At 36.9% G+C, this 19,183-nt stretch overlaps 1 protein-coding gene across 1 annotated transcript in view; it reads left to right on the top strand.

The window, feature by feature from the left end:
• Positions 1-3,102: 3,102 nt before the first annotated feature.
• Positions 3,103-19,183, top strand: part of NRG4 (neuregulin 4) — a 16,815-nt gene continuing 734 nt past the window's right edge. Inside the window, exons 1-3 of the mRNA XM_009643806.2 lie at positions 3,103-3,112; positions 7,209-7,302; positions 14,672-14,821. Of these exons, the coding sequence (XP_009642101.1) occupies positions 3,103-3,112; positions 7,209-7,302; positions 14,672-14,821 (254 nt within the window). The remainder of the gene's footprint in view (positions 3,113-7,208; positions 7,303-14,671; positions 14,822-19,183) is intronic.

Consider the following 19,183-nt stretch of genomic DNA (forward strand, 5'->3'; position numbering starts at 1 on the left):
AACTCTAAACATGTGATTTAAATCCTTTCCTAAACTGAAGCCCTTGTTAAGGAATTCAGACTGCAAAAATAAAGATGCCCAGGACTTTGAAGTTATTTAAGAGGCTGAAATAATATTGGTATATATCAGTATACACTGGTAAGCTAACTTTAGTGAACGAACTGTAATCTTTCAAACTATGTATTGTTATTGTTAATTTCAGTTTAGATGACAAAGATGTGGGGAAAAGGGTGGAACCAATCTGAAGTTTTATCAACAAGCTGGCACAGAGCAAAATAGGCTATATTTTAAAATTCAGATTAAAATACTCTAACTTGATACATAAAGTAATCTTTCACAAACTCTCAACATGAATGCAAGATAAACATTTGAGCATTCATAGAATTGGATTATTTGTTTCTGTGAGCATAGGCTACAGCTCCATCTTAAAAGAAGACACAGTTTGGAAAGTGTTAGGTAGATGCACAAGATGTTCTCTTGTGTTTCTAGTATCAGTTCAGTGCAGAGATAGAAGTAAGCAAGTGGAAAGTTTAGCAACAATTTCTGCTATGGAATGTCATTTTATTTTCAATATATCATTTTACTTTTCTAATGAGATAGAGAGTCCAATTTATTCTTTTTAGGACACTGGTATGTACTTCAACTTCTGTTCAGAGTACAACAAACATCCAAGAGAAAAACATTTACATATAAATACATGACTATGTAATGATTTACTTTTCAGTCCTGGGGGGGGGGGGAAGCCACAACTGTGAATGCTGTCAGCAACATCTGTTTTGAAAGTGATCTTTAGACCCAGATTGTGATACTTATTATCAGAATTTAAAGAATAGAATTATGCATACACACATACATCCTCTTGGATTGTTTAGGAAGTATTTTCACCCGCTTCCTTTACCACCTCATTTCCTTGAATATGCAGTCAACAAAGTTTGAAAATAAACAATTATTAGTTCCATAGCCTTCTTCAAACTATCTTGTTCTCTGCAGTCAGCTTATAAACAGTTTGTAGTGTGTCACAATTAGTCCTAGACGAAACAGCTGATGAGGTACATAGCACATCCATTTAACACACTAATGCAGTAGAAAAACATCAGTTTCCTCTAAGGAATTTTCTGCTGGATCATTGGATTTAAGCATCTCCTGAAAAAGTTCGACTTATACCAGTAGCAGCACTGGAGAGATAGTGAGATGCATACTTAACAATAAGATGAAGAAAAGGAGATGCGAGATCTCGTTTTTGCAGTAGCAAAATCCAGTTACTTTGTCTGCTCAAGGACCCATATCCTAATTAAATCTGGAAAAGGAGCTAGTCTGAAATGTAGGTTATATATCCTATTTATATTTTCTGTTATGAGAGCTATTGGATGTGATACAATTTTGTGGCACATTCTGAGAAAAAGGAAAGTAAATTAAAAAGAACTGCTTGCTCCAATAAAATACAAATTTAAATCAGACTTTTGACTGTTGCATATTATATTTTTATGGTGCAATTTATATATACTACATTATGTGAATGTTTTGAATTCAGCAATAAATTGTAATACTGGTAACGCTGGAAATATAGGCAAGTGATTCTGGGAGCATAATGGGGTGTTACCCTATTCTGTACTTGGCCTCTGTGTGCCTGTTTGTCTTTGGTGTAACCTCACCCACATTGCACTATGTGGAAGTTTGAAGCCTTTTTAACAGCACATAGGGGAATCCAGATCTTGACTGCTAAAAGTAATTGACTCCAGGCTGATTCTTTCTTTTAAAAAGAGGATTTTAGCTCTGAAGTGAATCGTGTTGGTCTGTTTCTTTGTGCCACACACTATGTTAATTGCACCTGGTTGTGTACACAAAGTAAGCAAAGTTGCGTATCTGTGAGACAGCCCAAGAGGACAGCCTTTGGGTGGGGACCTCACTGTTACAGCCCAGTGTCACAGGGAACTGCCATTTCAGATTTTCTTATATGGACAGGACACTTAAACTGCTACAGAAGCCATTTGAGGTACCATGAAAAACAGGTCTGCTTATACAGTAAGTACAAATGCATTATACCTTTTGAAATGGGCCTCTACAGAAAGTTGCTACTAAAAGCTGAAGTACAGGCAATTATTTCTGGTAAAGCCGATTTTTGTTGTTGATGATTTAATGGGGAAAAAAAAATTCTTTTTTCCAATATAGGACAGTTTTCTTAAACATTTACTTTATGTACACTTTTAAAGTATAATTGAGAAAAAAAGAGCAAACGGTAAAAAATAAAATCTATCATGTTAGGCTTGTTCAGTAACCTATTTGGTTCAGTAAACCTTGACTATACCTTAACAAGAAAACAGAATATCACAACACTAGATGTTTACAGAGTTGGCATGTCTACAGAATAAGTTTCTTGTTAGCAATGTCAAGTGAAGATTGGTTTCTGTCCAGGCAGAGAGTTTCTATTCCATATTTTAAAAATAATTGTACAAGTCTTGACCTTGCTGAATTCTGCTAAATTCAAGGCCTGTGTTACTAATTTCACCTGACATCCAGACATGAGAAACACAAGTGAAACACATACATTCTCTCTGAGAAATTACAAATTGGGAAGTCCTTGTTTGTCAAATGCAAGAATTCCACCACCAATATCTTCCCTGACTGAATAATTATCAGGCTGAGGACTGGTTCAGTTGTATGCACTGATTTTTGAGGTACAAATGTCAATTTAATTTGCTAGCCAGAAACAATAATTTAGATTGCCTAGAAGCATCGGGTATTACAATTCTGAATAAGCCTGGCAGTTTGAAAAAAGTATTCATTGTTTAAACATGCTTTAGTGTGAATTTGGGTTTACTCTGCAATACTGCCTTAGGAGTTCACTGAACTTGACAGTACACTTGAATGTTTGCCATTAACTGTGAATTAATGGAACTTACATATAATCTAACAGTATATTACTGTCAAAGTACAACACATGTCTAAGCAGCAACACTGAAAGATGCATTCCAATAGCTATTTCTTCAGGGGAAAAAAGTCACTGGGGTTACAAATGACATGCTAAATTTAAATGTTTGTCTTCTAGGTGCTGTTTTAGAAGAATAGCCTCTGACCAAGAATAAAAATTGTTGTTGGAATAATATGCGAACAGGTAATTTCTTCCAAGTCTTACTTGGATGTGTATACATATATAATTACAATTCATTAAAATAGCATTGATTTTGACACCTGCCATTGGGATTGTCACACCTGCTCCACAGGGCTGTCTTCACCTACTAGTCAGCAAACTAGAGTTCACCAGTCAGTAGTACAAATCCTCTTAAGCAGATGTTTGCTTTGATCAGCCCTAATATTTCACAGTTTGTGATTGATTAGCATACAGTCCAAAGTTGCTTATGAGGGAGGAAGCATGCATCAGCCCCTTTATCTTCTGTCAACATTTTCCACTCCCCCCCCCCTTCCCTTTTTTGTTTTAGCAGACTTCAGGATTAGACAGTCTGTAGTATTTTAGCCTCTGGACTAGGCAAGGCAGCTGAGTCAACATGTGGATTATCAAGGCTGGCTTGGTTCTTTGGGGGTTAAGGTGGTGTTGAGCCTTTATTTGTTTTTCTTTTTAATAGATAGGACAGTCAGGTTACAAAAGTTTAAATGCAAGCAGACAAGATAGTTTAGGGACAGGTTTCCACGCATGTCCTCAAAAAGAATAATTGAGAACCGGTGTATTCAGAGGCTGCTATTAGCTCTGCCAGTTTTAAGTATTCACAGTCTAGCATTGGAAAGAACAATCTTGTTTCATTCCTCTTCACTTCTCCTCCCACCAAAACCCAACTTTTTTAAAAAGTAACTTCTGTGTCCTACTTCTCTTTATTTAATCTCTCACATAGGATATATATCAAAATACATAGATATATATTATGTAGAATATATGTAGATAGAGTTTCTACAGTTGTATTAATTGAAAAGCTAAATCTTTTGTATTTTTTTAATTGCCCATCATCACTTTGACTTGTTAAACTTTTCTATCTTGATTACGGTCGTCTGAATGTAGTATACATTTGACTTTCAAAGCATACAATTTGCATTTTTAGAATAATATGATATATTGACTTACCTCATGAAAAATCATAACACATTCATGGATGCTAATGTAATTGGGTTTTGGCTTGTATTGAACCCCTTCAGATTCTCCAGATTCTTCTCTTCTTTTGCATCATTGACTATAAATTCAAAGGGATAAACTGTTGCTTTCATGCTTTCCTGTCTTTAAATACAGAGCTGTAGTGAAGTGGGTATGGAGTACGTAATACATATTTTTGTATTGTAGCAAACCCCACTACTAATAGTAATTCACAATATATATTTTTTTTTAGCATTAGAGCATCCTGAATTTTCTTTTATTCTCTCTCATCATTCTGTCATCTTTATACTGTATTACCCTGGTACTTTCAATAAGTCATAGCAAAGTATTAATACACAAAATAGCATTAATGAAAAGCACAATTGGATGGAAAATGGGGCACCTGATCTACACAGACATAGAGGTTTCTTCAAATATCTCATTACTGCTAAAATTGTTACCATTTTTCCCTTAGCACTGGAAAGAAGTCTAGCTCTAGAAAGAAATAGCCTATAGAGAAATTGTCTGTAATTACAATCAAAAAGGTTTTGAAGGCTTCCTAGGCACTTTCTGTTCTCTCTCTCTCTGCACCTCTCTCGCTTTTCCCCAATAGGCCTAAGACAGAGGGCCCGAGGTATTCTGCCAGAACAGAAACATCTAGTTGGACTGCAGAGCTGGTCCTTAATACATAGATCACACCATAACAGGGAGAGAGTCATTCTCCCAAATGTTCTGAGACCTGAATGACTTGAGGCATTTAGTTTTCTTCAGTACTCTACCACTATGCCAGTGTGAGACAGGCCTATTTCTGCATAAAGATGAAGAAAATAAATAGAACCATAAGGCAGGTTTTTAAGGAGGTTAACAAGTTCTCATTAATTCTCATGAGAATTTCTTTGAAGACTTTCCACGAGCCGTCTAAAGGGATTTTTCTGTGGGGCCTTCCTCCTATCATTTCGCGTTTCCATCTGGTAGAATTTCAACAACACTTAACTCCCTCAGATGCTTAATAGAGTTGAGAGCAGGTCAAAATTGAGAGTTTTGCCTTTTCTCTCTTCTTATAATTGTACAGATATCCTGATACAATGTTCATGTATTCAATATCCTCTCTTCATTTAAAGAAGGATGTAGCCTTCAATTTAATTACACTGTCACAGAAGTTCCACTGTTTTGTTTGAAGAGACTAAAATCAAATATCCGTAGTTCTTGTTAAAAGCCTGTTTTTTTCTGTTGCCATTTTACTCCTCTTGCAATTACGCTGTTACCCACACAAAATAATTTAAGTTTTTTGATAGTGAACTTGCAGTAAATGAATTGTCAGTAGATAAGCACAAAAAGCTTCAGAGTTAAAATAAATTTCCATTTAACTTCTAACAAGGTAGGGCAGAACACACATGTCTGTTACGCCACATCCTGAGCCAATGCAACAAGGTCAAATATAAACGATCCTTCCAGCCTTACCTCTCCCCATCTCTAGCTCTCTAATTTATCTGCACACATGCAAAAAGGTCCAGTTACCATTTGGATGCTAGCACTTTGATAACATGAACACGAAACTGAATTCCTATTGAGCTCTGTGGTATAACTGCCTTCGTCTTAAAATAATATAAGGACTTTACTCACACTCCTATGTCAATATGCCATCACAGAAATGGAAGAATGTATGAAAACATGGGAGAGTGGAATTACTAGAGATGGCCCAGAGGACAGCAGGATGCGCAATGCTTTTGTTGTACAGGATTAGAAGTAGCTAAGCTTTTCTGCTACTCTTAGAAAAGTTTATTTTATATACAAAGCTGTAGAAGTTCCCTCTAGGGTAGAATGTCTTACGGTCACAACTTCCTCACTTTTTTCTGCAGGAATAAAGGGGAACCCTCAGTCTTTTTCCTGAAGGACAAATAAGAAAATTAAAATCTTGATTCCTCTTAAACAACACTATATTTTGTATAGAACATGTCTTCTGTACATAAATAGTGAGACAGCAGGATTCTTATTTTCAGAACTTCTGGGAGAAGTAACAGCAAAAACAACACCTAAAGTGTGAGGTAACACAGGATTCTCGCACTTGTGATGGCAGAAGACTGCTCTATTTTTCTTTTGATTGAGATACTGTGGTTTCCTAACGTTGAAGAAATACATAAAAATATATATGCTTATACATAAAATGAGTTGCTGACGCATTAAATGTATCATAAATATATGCAGTCCAACTTCCCAATTTAGACTGCTTTCAAAAGGACTGGAATGGTACAGTTAGCTATTCTATTTAAGCATAAAATGGACAACTGCTGCTACAAGTGCCAACATGAGTATCCTGTATTTAGGGGTTTATTAGAATGCCTAATTGTGTTTAAAACACTAACAATTCATATAAGAAGCCTACTGAGTTAGCAAAAAGCCTTTTTGAGATCCATGCAAATTACATTTTCACAGGCAGTAAGTGACACTTCATAGGCTAGCTGCTCCATTGGCTGTTAAAAATCGGTGTGGGAAAACCTGGTGGTGTCAAACTGTGCTATGATTCAGCTCTCAATACAGCTTGAAGCGGTCTCAGAATGTCCTGGTCCACACCTGAGACTCTTCCCGGTTTATCTGTACTGACTCCGATTCTCTCTCAGAAACTAGTTAAGCTAAAGATAGTATGTGCCATGGGAACAGGACAAACCAGACTTCATATAGGTCATCATGTGAATCACTGTACTCAGTACAGTTTGTGGTCATGAAAGGCAAATGAAGTAACGGAGAATTCAAAAGTTCTTCTCACTACAAGAGAAATTTTGCATTTGTTCATATAATTCAGGTGCTTTACATCTGATAGGGTGATAAATTTCTGATCTTTTTGCATATTGTTGCATGAAACAATTCTGCAAGATAGTGCTGTACATTGCTGGCCTGGAAGGCAAGACTGACACCTTATTTATTCAATAAGCCCATTTTGTTTGTGTGTGGTGGTTTATTTTGGTTGGGGTTTTTGGTTGTTTTCTTTTGTTTGGTTTTGGTTTGCGTGTTTTGTTTTGTTTTTTAAGGAAGCTACCCCCACTCTCCAAAAGTGTAATTAAGACCCCCTTTTATTGATAAATACACAGAACTCTCTATTTTTCTCTTTGTTTGTTTTGGTCTTATTTTTAAGATCATGAAGAACTCTGTGGCACCAGTTATGGATCTTTTTGTCTAAATGGAGGGATTTGTTATATGATTCCTACTGTATCCAGTCCATTCTGCAGGTCAGTGAAACTAAAGTTTGTGTGCTTAAGTATTGGACAGCAGCTGTCTAAAGACTATTTCTCCATTTTGCTGCTTTAAGAAATTATTGCTAAAACATTATACAAAAGAAAATACCTATTACCTATGGCTGTTCCAAATTCAGTAATTTGTGCTCAGATTACTTATCTAGCTTGCAGAGACATGACAATATGAGAAAAATAAACGTGTATATACTTATACAATGGTACCCAGTTACATATGCATTCAGGATGATATCTATATTTAGAGCTATATTTCTTCCCCTCATTACAATACAGAAAGGAACAAAATACCCTTTTGCCTCATGGAGTATAGACTGTAGGAAAGGCATTCAGAAAGGCAAAGTACATTCCCAGTTTTTCTTCCAGATGAATCATATTGCAAAATTTCTTAGAACATAAAATGGCTTGACCTGAACAAAATGAGGCGATGCAAAAAGGAATATAATCTTTTAAGGGGAAAAAAGATCATAATTCAAGACTTACTCTGTTCTCTGAATCTCACAAATACTCACAGGGCTGTTTTACAGTGACAGCCAAAGAGCGCTTGATAAAGAAACATCAGGGCAGCAAACACAGATACTTCTTACACCATTTGTTTAGGGGACCATTCTTCTTTCTGAAGCCCCTGTAGCACACTGGAAAAGAAGCACTTCCTGGTTTTGCAGGTGGATACATTTCCTGCATTCCATAAATACAGCCCTATCCTTTCATTTTCTCATTTACCAAGGCATAAGAAGATGATGAATGAAATTCTAGTTTTTCATGGTTCTGCATTTACTAATTCTGAGTTATTGTTCATCAAAATAAATTACACTTAATTTAATGGGTTTATTTAACATAATAATAGGCATTCAGACACCTGTTACATATGCTTAAGGGTATTACCTTTTTTTCTTCTGTGGCAACTTCTGCTCCCACTTCAAGCTTGAGCTATAACTAATGAACAGTTGAAGAAGGAAATGAAATCTTTTCTAAGATGCCAAATTAAAGTATTTCTTTTGTTTGGGACAGTTCAATTTAAGCATTTAAACTCAAGCATGTAGATTCAAGCATCTAGTAGGTGAGAAGAGGAAATTTTGTGGTAAATGCTCACTGAAAAATATACACAGAGTATCACTGTCATTAAGTGTATTGTCCAATGTCATACAGTGACTCAGATCCACAAGTGAGGATAAAGCTCAGAAGTGCCGTATGATGATGATTTATTCTAACTGCTAAACCTTGCAAGCGTATGCGATGTAGAATGAATATGATGCACACAAAAAGTAAAACATGTTGAAATACACATTTTTTTTCCTAGAAGGAAACCTATATTATTCATAGTAAAATACTTAAAGGAAAAAAGAATGGTTAGACTAAACAGCATCAGTTACAGAATTTCCAGGCACCCTGTCAACTACTGTTTAACGGAGTAATAAGGAAGGTGTATTTGATGCAATAACTGTAGATATGATGTAAGAAATTCTCAGAGCAATTCATTCTTCAGGAGCAGAAGCTAGTCGGCATAGATAATTTCCAACTTATAAGGGCTCCAAATGAAGTCACTTGTAATGCAGGTACTAGACGATTTTATAATCTGCTGAAGCAAAAAAGTAACATTTTAAGAGCATTTCTGTTAAACTCAGGCAATCTTATTGCATTTAAATTATCAAGTATTTTTCTTCTGTATCTATCTAGTGGTTGATTACCAAGTTATATATATGGGTTTAAATAGAAGCATTCTATTTAAGCATGTCCTCATTCTAAGCATGTTCCTTAATCAGTCAGAGGAGGCTAATTATAGATGAGAAAGGTTTTGTTTACACACAGATATCTTAGTAATCAGCAGTGATGTGAATAGAAACAACAGAAAAAATGCATCACTATTCAGCAGAATTCAGAAAAATATTTGGTGCTTTGGAACTTCAAGACTGGCATCATCACACAGTTGCGCAAAGTTCCTTTGATGCAGGTTTCCACCAAATCCCACCTAAAGCTTCCAAGCACTCTCAAATCATCATCTCCCACCAACAGAAAAACTGATCAGTTTTAGAATCAAGGCTGAGTGATCGTTAGTACAGCATTGATTAAAAGGGGGAAAGGAAGCAAGAACAGACCTACCAGCTGTAAAAATACTTTAAAACACATTTGCTTTGAAATGATACTTATTTACACAAATGTGTTGTGCTAAACATAGTTAGTCCAGATTACCTGATGCAACATCACTGGAAGTAATTTCACAATGTCGCTAGGAAAATTGCATCATTCTTTAGAACTACATATTTTGTAGCACGCTAACAAAGACCCACCGTTTACTTTTGGAATTTCAGTTATTTTTACCATTCAGAGAAATGGATATATACACAAGGTAGATTTAACAGAAACAAAACATTAACTGATCCCCCTCCCCTGTGCAATTAGCAGATTTTAAATACAGCTGATGTGTGTTAAAACATGAAGTTGCTCAGCTGCCACCTTCCCTCATTCCTTTCCTAACAATGAACTAATGTTCTCAGCAGCGAAAGGCACACCTGTCACCACAAACAAGAGGAGCTTCAAGCCCAGGAATGCTCAAATGTACTAAATAACCATGCAGCAGAATGGAGAAGGATGGAAAAGCAGCTGCCTCAGGTGTATCACAAAGCATGAGGCTGAAAGCTGTTTGCCTCAGCACCTGGTGTGCAGCTGTCCCATAATCATTAATTAATGCAGCGCAGAGTTAAGATTTTGTTGTCTGAGGGGAAGCTCTGGCATTTCCATTTTGTCTTACACATGGCAGATTTCTGAGAGCCTTCTTTCTGTGGTTCAGGCAAAATACGGATGGTGTAAGATCACACAAACACAGCTCCTCTGCTTCTGAGGGCAGTACACACAGAAATGAATAGTGAATGCTCTCCTTTTGAGGAAGGGATCATATTCTGCAAAGGGCAGTGTGTTCAGGCTAAGTACGCAAGGGACAGAGACAGACCTTAGAAATCTCCTCCCTCAAATTCTTCTGCATGGTTAAAGGATATCTCCACTTTCCCCTTCCTTTGCTTCTGCCCTAATCCAATCCCTCCCCCACCTTTCCTATATTAATCCAATAAATCCCTGCAAATTCCTTTTATCGCTTTCTATATACCACATCCTTGTCTGGCTCTTTCTCCGAGATGAGTCCTTCATTCTCTTTTTCAAATGGCCCCACAAGCAATATAGTTGCTGTGCCATAAGCCTTCAGAATATACACGCTGCAAGTTGCCAGTGAAGGGCTTCCCACTCCTCTGGGCTTTTCTTCTTTCTCTGCCTCCAAAACTATACTTTTGCATACCCCAGGCTCTTCTGAAAACACAGTGTCCAATTCATATTTTTCAATTCTGCTTCTAGCTTGAAAAGTAGGAATAAAAGTTAGAATACCCACCAAAAGTATAGCTAAAAAAAGTCAATAATTAAGATTTATTTTTAATAAATGGGACATAAAATAGAAAATGCAATATTATTTTACATGTTTGAAAAGTATTAGTGATCAGAATTCATATAATTGCCAGATATGTTAAAACTTGCCGTATAAACATGCAGCTAAGGGAGTTCTAGGGGAAAATAACCCATTCTTTCAACTTCTCTCCACTAGTAGTAGTATGAGTTTTATTTTACTCTCTATGTATATGAAAACATCTTTAGAGTAAGTTCTGAAACTCCTCTGAACACAAAACTTTTTTTAAAAACTGCTTAGGGCTTCCAATTAACTTTGCCATTGCTTATTCACTTTGGCTTTAAATTCTTTTTCATACTTACCAGATGCCCTTATAGTGTATAGATTAGGATAACTTTTAGGAACCTGCTACAGACTAAAGATTACAGTGATTTTGAAGCTATCAGCCATGTCATCTGAATTGCATTGATAAGCAGATAATTTTTCAGCTGTCTTTTTCTGCTTAGACCTTTGTATTTACATGCAAGTAATGTTTATACCAAGAAGCATCCCGGGTTTTCCTGACTAAAGGAAGACTAAGGTCTTACAGTATATTACAAAGCAATGGGTGTCTGTGTGCATATTTGGCTCAAATCCTACTTCCATTTCTAAAGTCTGTCAGATACTGGGTGCTTATGGCACCCACCTTAGAGTCTGGAAGAGAAAGAAACCTTACCTTCTTACCTAAACCAGACAGGCAGTACATCACCTGCACCGTCTCATAAACTGCCTTTGCAGATGAGACAGCAGTACTGATTTGTGTTATCGGAGGGCTGCTATGCTTGCATTATAGTTACTGATCAGATTGTAAAGAATGAATATAATTCCAGACCCACTGGTCATCTCCTGACATCTTATCCAATGCAGTCTTATTTCCTTCCACCTTGTATTGATGCTGATAAGGGTGGTTTTGATTAATATCCTATGTTGAAAGATTCTGTGGTTTTCTTTACATATATTTTGTTAGTGTTTCGTCTCCAGCACAGCTCCTATAGTAAGTTTGTATACAACAGTTAAGGCTGGCTCATTTTCTCTGACAAGACGTGTGGGGGTGTGTGAGTGTGTGCAGGCATCTAGGAATGCAGAAATCTGGATGTTACCTGAAAATGGGAGTTTCTAGTCTCACAGCTTTTCTTAAACATGTGAAGGCTGTTGTCTTTCAACTCTGATGGAATTGGAACTTCTAATTTCTTAGAGGAGGAGAGACCTTTTTTCCAGTTTATAAAACAACTTTGGAGTGCTACATAGTAGGACCATTTAAAGCCAACAGACAAGCTAACAGCATGCCGATGATGTGCAACAGCAACACCTGGTCTAGTGACCACAAGGCTTAATTCGCTTAACTCCCCCTTACTATAACCTGGAAGCAGGCGTCTCTGTCTTTTTCAGTCGTTCATTCAAGTGCAGAAGCACAGTGCCTGCCATATTAACAACTCAAGTGTGTCATGCTTAACTTGTGCTCTACTTTTAGGCATCCGTTACAAGATAAACTATGAGTTGCTGCTGACTTCTAAGGCTGCACATAGTAAGACCAACTACCTCTAGGAGACACTATATAGATGCCATCGGTCTGGATTACGTTCATAGCCCACACGCTTTAGTTAGAGACTACTTTTCTGTCTTGCTTGCAGTCACTGTGTATGTAACTCCACTGAGATTACTAGAGCCTGCTAAATGCAACAGGATAAGCAGATGATCTGAGCGAGTTCCACTACTAATTACTGAGGTCTGCTTAGTTTCTTTCCCATCAGTTCTAGGAAAGGACTTAAAAGTAGAAACCTTTCCCTCTCTTGGCTGTCTTAAAGCATCAGTTGCTTCTATCTTTAACGTAGTCCTTCACCTGTTTGTACATCAGCACTAATGATTTCATAAAAGCTTGTGCAAGCCAATATTTTAACATTTGGATTTTCAGAAATGCCCTAACTGTAGCAGAACCTGTTGGTAGGGTCACATTAGGTACAGTTTTGTTTATTTAAATGTAACCAAAAGATACCTCGTCTCAGTTTTCCTGCTCCTATGAAAACCTCCATCATTTTTAGGTTATACAACAGTATTTTCTACATCACAACAGTTCTCTAACCCTAGCCTTTTACCTAATCCTACATGCAACTCTCTTCAGCTAGGACTGTCTTTTTTTCCTCCTGCTTCATTTTTTCTCCTTAGGCTACTGACTTACTCCCCTTATGCTCATTCTCTAGAACTTTTCCATGAGCCTTAGTTTGATGCCAAAACCTATTTATTTTTTCTTCCTGTATCATTTTAGCCTTGCATTATTCTCCAGTTTTCATTGGTATTCAAGAATACTTTTATGAATTTTATATTCCATTTTCTATCCCTGTTATTCTATTCAGCTCTCCAAAGCATTTCTCTCTCACTTGCTAGAGAACAATGCCCTACTCAAACTACACTTCTATTCTTAAAGTATTCTACAGTATTACAGAAATAGGCCACTGAAATGCCACTATACTTACAGTAAATATCTGGAACATTATCTCAAGCAATCAGAGCAGTCTGTCTACCCTTCCTTCTCCCAGCAGTCAAACATAGTACCTTACATCTCACATTGTCCTTAGTAAATGGTGGCTGTTTGATCAGTTGCACAGCTTTAATATATGATGATAATTGAATCTTTTTTCTAGTGTCTGAATCTTCCGTTTTATTTCCAAAGGCAAAGGATTAAAAGAAACAGTAGTAATTCTTTGTGCAATAGCTTAGACCAGAAGTACTGAAATAGTGGTCCACAATTGAGAGAGCGCGGTGCTGGGAGCCACATCAAAAATGCATGGTGGTATGCTCACAGTGATCCATTTTTCTTATTCAGATATGCTAGACATCTTTCTTTTTTTGGCAGTTCCTCCCCCATTCCACCTTCTTATCCCTGATCTGAAGTTATACCTTGCAGCTGCCAATGGCAGCTGAGAACTTTAAGTATGTTACAGAGTTCAGCCCATTTTTCTCAGCTGGAGCCTGAAATTGCTTATGTCACAGATTATTATGACTTCAGTGCCAGAAATAGCAAGAAGGAGGAAGATCTTTAGTAATACAAATAGAGAGAAGCAAGTTTACATATATAAAAGATAATGCAGAATGCAGTTATTGAATGAAGTGCTTTCCATTTTCTGTAATGCAATACACTCCTTAAGAAAACTTAGCAGAATAAATGCAAAATATACAACAAACAAAGATTAGTTTAGCTTCAACCTATCTAGTTTTGACTCAGTATGAATTTTATTTATTTTTAAGAAAATATCATAGCATTTTACCATGGTAAAATACCATATTCATGTTAAACCTTTCTTCAGAATAAGTTTTCAGAAGCTTGATACATAAAATAAGCATAGTAGAGAAAACTTTTAGTTAGGTCTCTCCAAGAGAGGGTCAATCACCAAGCATATAACATGTTCTGGCATGAATTTTTACACTGCGTAAACTACTTTTGCAATTTAAGGTGTACTGCGTCTCAATGAATTTCCACTTCCTTGATCTATCTAGCTGACAGTACTAGCTCTTCAACAAAGAAAGCTAGAAAGTGACATGAAAGGGGGAAAAGAAAGCATGACTACTGCATGAGAACCAGTGGGATGACACAGTTAACTAACACTAAAGAGGTGGAGGAGGCAGATATAACTGCGAGGTACACCATTGTGAAGTATCTCGCTAATCCAATGAATATATTAACAAAGATATGGTTTAATATATAAAAGCAGTATGGATGAGAATATAAACGCGATGTCCAATTCCCATTGTTCCATAAATACGAGGTGAGTGGAAATTCCATAAGAAAACTTGCTGTGAAGCAAATCTAAACCTTGAATTATGCCATAACAAGTTCTCTCCTCACTTAAGACCAAAAGAAGCCTTTGCACTTTTCATATTAGACAAGAAATTACCATCTAATCCAAATAAAACTTGGTTTCCCAGGTGTATTGAGAATTACACGGGAGCCCGTTGCGAGGAAGTTTTGCTGCCTAGCATCAAGTCCCAAACAAAAGGTGACCTGTTTGCAGCCTTCTTGGCTTCACTTCTTCTTCTAGGAGTGCTTATAATTGGAGCATTCTACTTCCTTTGCAGGTAAAAGTGCTTCAGAGTGCTGAAGCTATTTAATCAAGTAGAAATTTCTTCTGGTAATCATGTACTAATTATTTGAATGTAAAAGTATGTAATGAATTATCCATAAGGTTTGTATGGTTATTCAGCATAATTAATGTGGATGTCTCAACTTGTTGCTTGTAATATTTTACTTCCTGGCATGTAGTTTTCTCAATGTCTTTTCTAAGCTATTACTTACAGTTGCTTTGTAAAAAATACATGTAGTACACCTATTTCTGAGAGATTTTACAGTCTACCTAGAGCTAGTGCTAACATTTTAAAACGTTAGTCAACCCTTCTGTTATCCAAAGACTGAGAAATAGAAGCAAATTACCAAAGTGCTTAAGGGATCAGAAACTGTTCCACTGCATTTAGTTGGCAGCCAAACCAACTCATGCCATTAGCTCCCAATTCCTTTACAGCTCCTGGTTTAAAAAGGAAAACTAAGAAAATAATAAAATTCAAGAATAATCCCAGGTAGATGTTTATTAACTAACTAACATCGAGAACAAATCAGAGGGCTAACTCATTTATCCAGGATGACCCATGTCCAAGTAGCATCAAAATGTCAGTGCCAGACAGCAAGTGCTACAGGTTCAGTTTTAGTAGCATTTCAGGCACATTGGGACTTTGAATGAAAACAAATAAGCAGTTACTGGGATTAAGTCAACTATTTGATGCTGTACATGTATCAGTACAGTGTATCAGTACACTTATACCAAACCCAAACAAGCTTATTGTCTTCACTTGCTGTCTGCATTTATGTATGCAAGTCAACCTCCTATGTCCCCTCTTGTTTTTACAGTACAGCACTTTCTGTAAGAGCTCATTTTGCTCATATACTGTTAATATGTGTTTATGCCTTCATGAGGCAACTTACTAGCCCCTGCAATTCTTAGCCATCACAGACGTGCAGCCTCTTCCTGTTACTCCTATGCTGCATTTCTCCTTGGTTATGACAACCTGGGGTTCTTGCAATTCTGTTCTTTGCTCTTCCATAATCACATTGCCAAATCAACCTCTCTGATCAGTGCCTTTCAATGAGCGACCTTTGGAACAGCTGGTCTAGTTTTACCTCAGCTGCTGTCATGGAAACCCATTCAATGCCAGTTTTTCCCATAGCTGAATATATTTAGAAGAGATAGAGAGCATTTGATAAAACAGAGTTTGTATTAAAAAACCCCTTGTTGTAGAGGATACCCCCCACTTTAGTAATTTTAGTTAAATGAATCCTGTCTTAGCAGTGGGAGGCCACAGCAGTTGTTCACTAAAGAACATTTGCAGATTACTGTAAAGTTATTAGAACAGAATACAGCTGTAACTAACTGAAGAAAAATTCATTCAAGTCTCACAGAGGTACAGAGAGTATTTTAGAAGTAAAGCTTGTCTCCAAGAAGAGAAAAAAAGTCTGCAAAGAGCAGAGAATTCAGAGAGTAATCTGTTAAAAGATACCTTTTCTCTTGCACACATTAAAATTAGGGGAAGGCTGGAGACACAGTGTAGAGTTTATATTATAGTCAGAGCCTTGCATTGCAAAGTACAGAAGCATAGAATAGCAGCAATGACAGGTCTGTGCTAGTCTTTTATTAGACAGTTGGAAGATTAACCTCAACTACTCTATTTCTTTATAGGAAATCAATTTACTCAAGCTTTACTTAACTGGCAGAACAAGTAGCAGGGCCTCTTTATTAGAAAAATAACAAGGGCAGCAACTCAGTCTTAATATAATTGTCCTTGAACCTGTCTTCCATACCAGACTAGCTTGGGAAATCTCATAAAATCATGACCAGCTTAGTAAAAAGAACATAACTGGCTAAAAATTGTCTTGTCTTACCTTTACACTTCAGAGGCTGATATAGCACAATCATCTGCTGCTGGAGAACTCATGTATAAAAGAAACACTTTACCTCTAAAAGACCTTATCTTTTGATTGAAATGACCAACATATAAGAGGAGTCCTAAGTGGATACTTTAATCTACTCCCCTATTTTCAGCTGTATAAACAAGGATTATTGCTAGCAGCTGTCATTAATATTACTATAATTTTTTTTTTCCCAGATTTGATCTATCACCTGTATCATAACATTCTTAAAGAGGGTGGAACTGGGGCTTGTAAGGGTTAGCTGAGAGTTTGTGTCAGCCTTGACTTGTCCTCTTGACAGGATATATTAAATTTAAAATGTTAAGAGAAATATTGTGCTATCAAGTTTCCACTATTACACTTTATTAACAAACATGTTTGATCCAAAATCAGAAAGCAGAGTAGTTTTTTCCCTATATTGTGTGTTAGTAAGCATTTCTGTGCTCTTTCAGCAGAGGATTCTAGCATGGTTTTAGTATACACAGTAATGCAACATGCGGGGATGCAGAAGATGAGATATTAATTGCAATTTAGGATACAAAAACCGAATCCCTAAAATTATACATCAAATCTTTTAGAATTTAGGAAATCGGTGCTCGATTTTCTTGTCCCTGTCATTACTTGTATGCCCCTTCCTTTCCAAGTTCCTCTCAGGCTGCTTGGGGCAGATTTCAGGACAACGTACGTGTGAGTGTATGTAATGTTCCCTACAAACAAATCTATTCAGCATACAAGGGTGGACACAGAGGATTTCATTGCTCTGCTTATAAAACCAAATCATCAGTAAGGTGATGGTAACCCATAAAAGAAAAGGGCTGCATAGGAAAAGCTCTGGGTGAACAGTGGGAAATAATTCTTCTATATTTAGCTGAGTCATCACATTTTTATCAGCCGAGGATTTATTTTTTCCACTCTGCCAACAATCTGCTGTTAAGCTGATTTCATGCTGCATTTGATTATGTACTAGGATTCATCAAGATGGTATGGTTTGGGAAAGCAAACCTACAAAGAGAAGGAGGAGAGGGAATCAAAGATAACGAAGACAGTATTTGAAATGGCTAGAGGGTGAGAATAATGGGAAGTAGAACACAGTTAAGATAGACAAAAGGAACAGCAGAGAATGGAGGGAGGGAAGAGGGAGAAGTGGTCAAGGACTGCTGATGAAAAAAAAAGCAGCTTAGAACTAGAAAAGATAGACAGTAGTGTAAGGTTAAACCTCCCACTGCTGCTGGAACCCCCTGAAGGAAAGGCTACTGTAGAGCTATCTTACTGAGTCTCAGGTTGATAGAATTATGTAGGTAGTAAAGTGAGTCACTTTAGTTTACTTTCTGAAAAAATCATGAGGAATATTTTTGTAAAGAAAAGAGTATGCTTTATGTCTCCTCAGAGATGAGTCTTGTAGAAAAATTTTATATCATGCTGTAGGAATTAATACGAACAGTACTGTCCACACCCAAAATTCATGTGAAAACCAGTTCAGTACATTAGCTTCCCATGTTATTTTATCAAGTCTTCTCCAGAAATGTGCTGTTTCATAGGCAATAAACATTGCTTCTCTGTCTAAGGGGGAATCCCAATCTTTAAAGAGTATGCTCAGTTCCGTTTGCTATATTCCTGTAAAATCTCAGCATGTAAAACTATTGCTGTTTCTAGCTACTGGGAGTCACTAGAAAGGAAGGCATCATGCCAACAACTGCATTTTAGCAAAGATAGTAAAATATCTACATTGTGAATGTAAAACTTATCCGTGTATATGCATATATTAAATCAGAACTGGTTTTATGAGAGCAACTTGCTATTTAACAATGAAAAAATGTCTTGGATTGTAGTAGGCTTCTGTGTGGCTTTAGGCCCAGGAGCTGTACAACCTGTTAGAGGATATAGAGGTAGAGCAAACCCAGATCTCGCTGCTCTTGATCTTGAAACACACACCTCTGCTGCCAACAAACAGTACTGATAAAGCCTATTGTTCTGACCTGGGGAAAACAGGGAAATATGCAAAAATCCTTGATATTACATTGTTACTGAGGTAACAAATGGCATATATTGCTACAAGCAATTCACCTGTCAGTACAGGTCCATTTGGCCTTCTTTCTCTTGTAACATACCGTATGAAGGTTACTGGAAGAAGAATAAGAAAGGTAGCCAATTAGTACAGATTCCACATAAGCCAGTTTTTATTTTAAAAAAATATAGAGGCCTGAATGCCACACACACAGCTTAGAGGAACAGAGAAAACCCTACGGAAAACTAAATCTGCAATTCCTTTCTATACTTTATTGTAAGTCCATGTTGAAATGACAAATTACCTGTAAGATAAGTGTATATTGATGAATGGGAACTCAGCCAGCTAAAACAACAGGGTCTAGGAATAAAGCCCAAGACAACAGACTTTGTGGAGGAGTTACATCACCACAGGATGCAAACTGGACAGAAAGGAGAATAGCTCATGACTTCTCAAGAGAGCAGATGTCCAATTACTG

The sequence above is a fragment of the Egretta garzetta genome, unplaced genomic scaffold, assembly GCF_000687185.1.
Source record: "Egretta garzetta isolate BGI_Z169 unplaced genomic scaffold, ASM68718v1 scaffold287, whole genome shotgun sequence".
NCBI lineage: Eukaryota > Metazoa > Chordata > Aves > Pelecaniformes > Ardeidae > Egretta > Egretta garzetta.